The sequence below is a fragment of the Antrostomus carolinensis genome, unplaced genomic scaffold (genome assembly GCF_000700745.2).
Source record: "Antrostomus carolinensis isolate BGI_N321 unplaced genomic scaffold, ASM70074v2 scaffold31905, whole genome shotgun sequence".
Lineage (NCBI taxonomy): Eukaryota > Metazoa > Chordata > Aves > Caprimulgiformes > Caprimulgidae > Antrostomus > Antrostomus carolinensis.
This window is the reverse complement of record NW_010314823.1, coordinates 1-622: the sequence shown is the minus strand read 5'-3', so window position 1 is coordinate 622 and position 622 is coordinate 1. Positions and strand designations below refer to the sequence as shown.

General features: G+C 62.9%; 1 protein-coding gene across 1 annotated transcript in view; it reads left to right on the top strand.

The window, feature by feature from the left end:
- TRIM50 (tripartite motif containing 50) overlaps positions 1–619 on the top strand; it is a gene marked incomplete at its 3' end in the record, with an annotated part of 4,111 nt that extends 3,492 nt beyond the window's left edge. The window contains exon 6 of the mRNA XM_010167782.1: positions 58–619. Coding sequence (XP_010166084.1) covers positions 58–619 — 562 coding nt within the window. The remainder of the gene's footprint in view (positions 1–57) is intronic.
- Between the last annotated feature and the right edge of the window lie 3 nt (positions 620–622).

Below are 622 nucleotides of genomic sequence, written 5' to 3'. Positions count from 1 at the left end.
TGTGCCAGCCCCTGAGGTCGCCTGAAGCTGGACCCCTGCCCACTGCTGTGCCTGAAGCCTGCGTGCTTTCCTTCTAGCTCCAGAGACACTGAAGCTAGACCCGGTGACGGCGCATCCCCTCCTGGAGCTCTTCAAGGGCGACACAGTGGTGCAGTGCGGGCTCTACCAGCGCCGGGACAGCAACCCCAAGCGTTTCGACTCCAGCAACTGCATCCTGACCTGCAAGGGCTTCTCCTGTGGCCAGCACTACTGGGAGGTGATTGTGGGCACCAGGAACCACTGGCGTGTGGGCATCATCAAGGGCACGGTCAGCCGCAAAGGAAAGCTCAGCAAGTCTCCTGAGAACGGCGTGTGGCTCATCGGCCTGAAGGAAGGGAAGGTCTACGAGGCCTTCAGCACCCCGCGGGCCACCCTGCCACTGACCACCCGGCCTCAGCGCATCGGCATCTACCTGCACTATGAGAAGGGTGAGCTGACCTTCTACAATGCCGACCACCCTGATGAGCTCAGCCCCATCTACACCTTCCAGGCAGAGTTCCAGGGCCAGCTCTACCCCATCATGGACCTGTGCTGGCCGGAGCGAGGGCCCTACTCTCCCCCCATCATCCTGCCCACGCCCGCC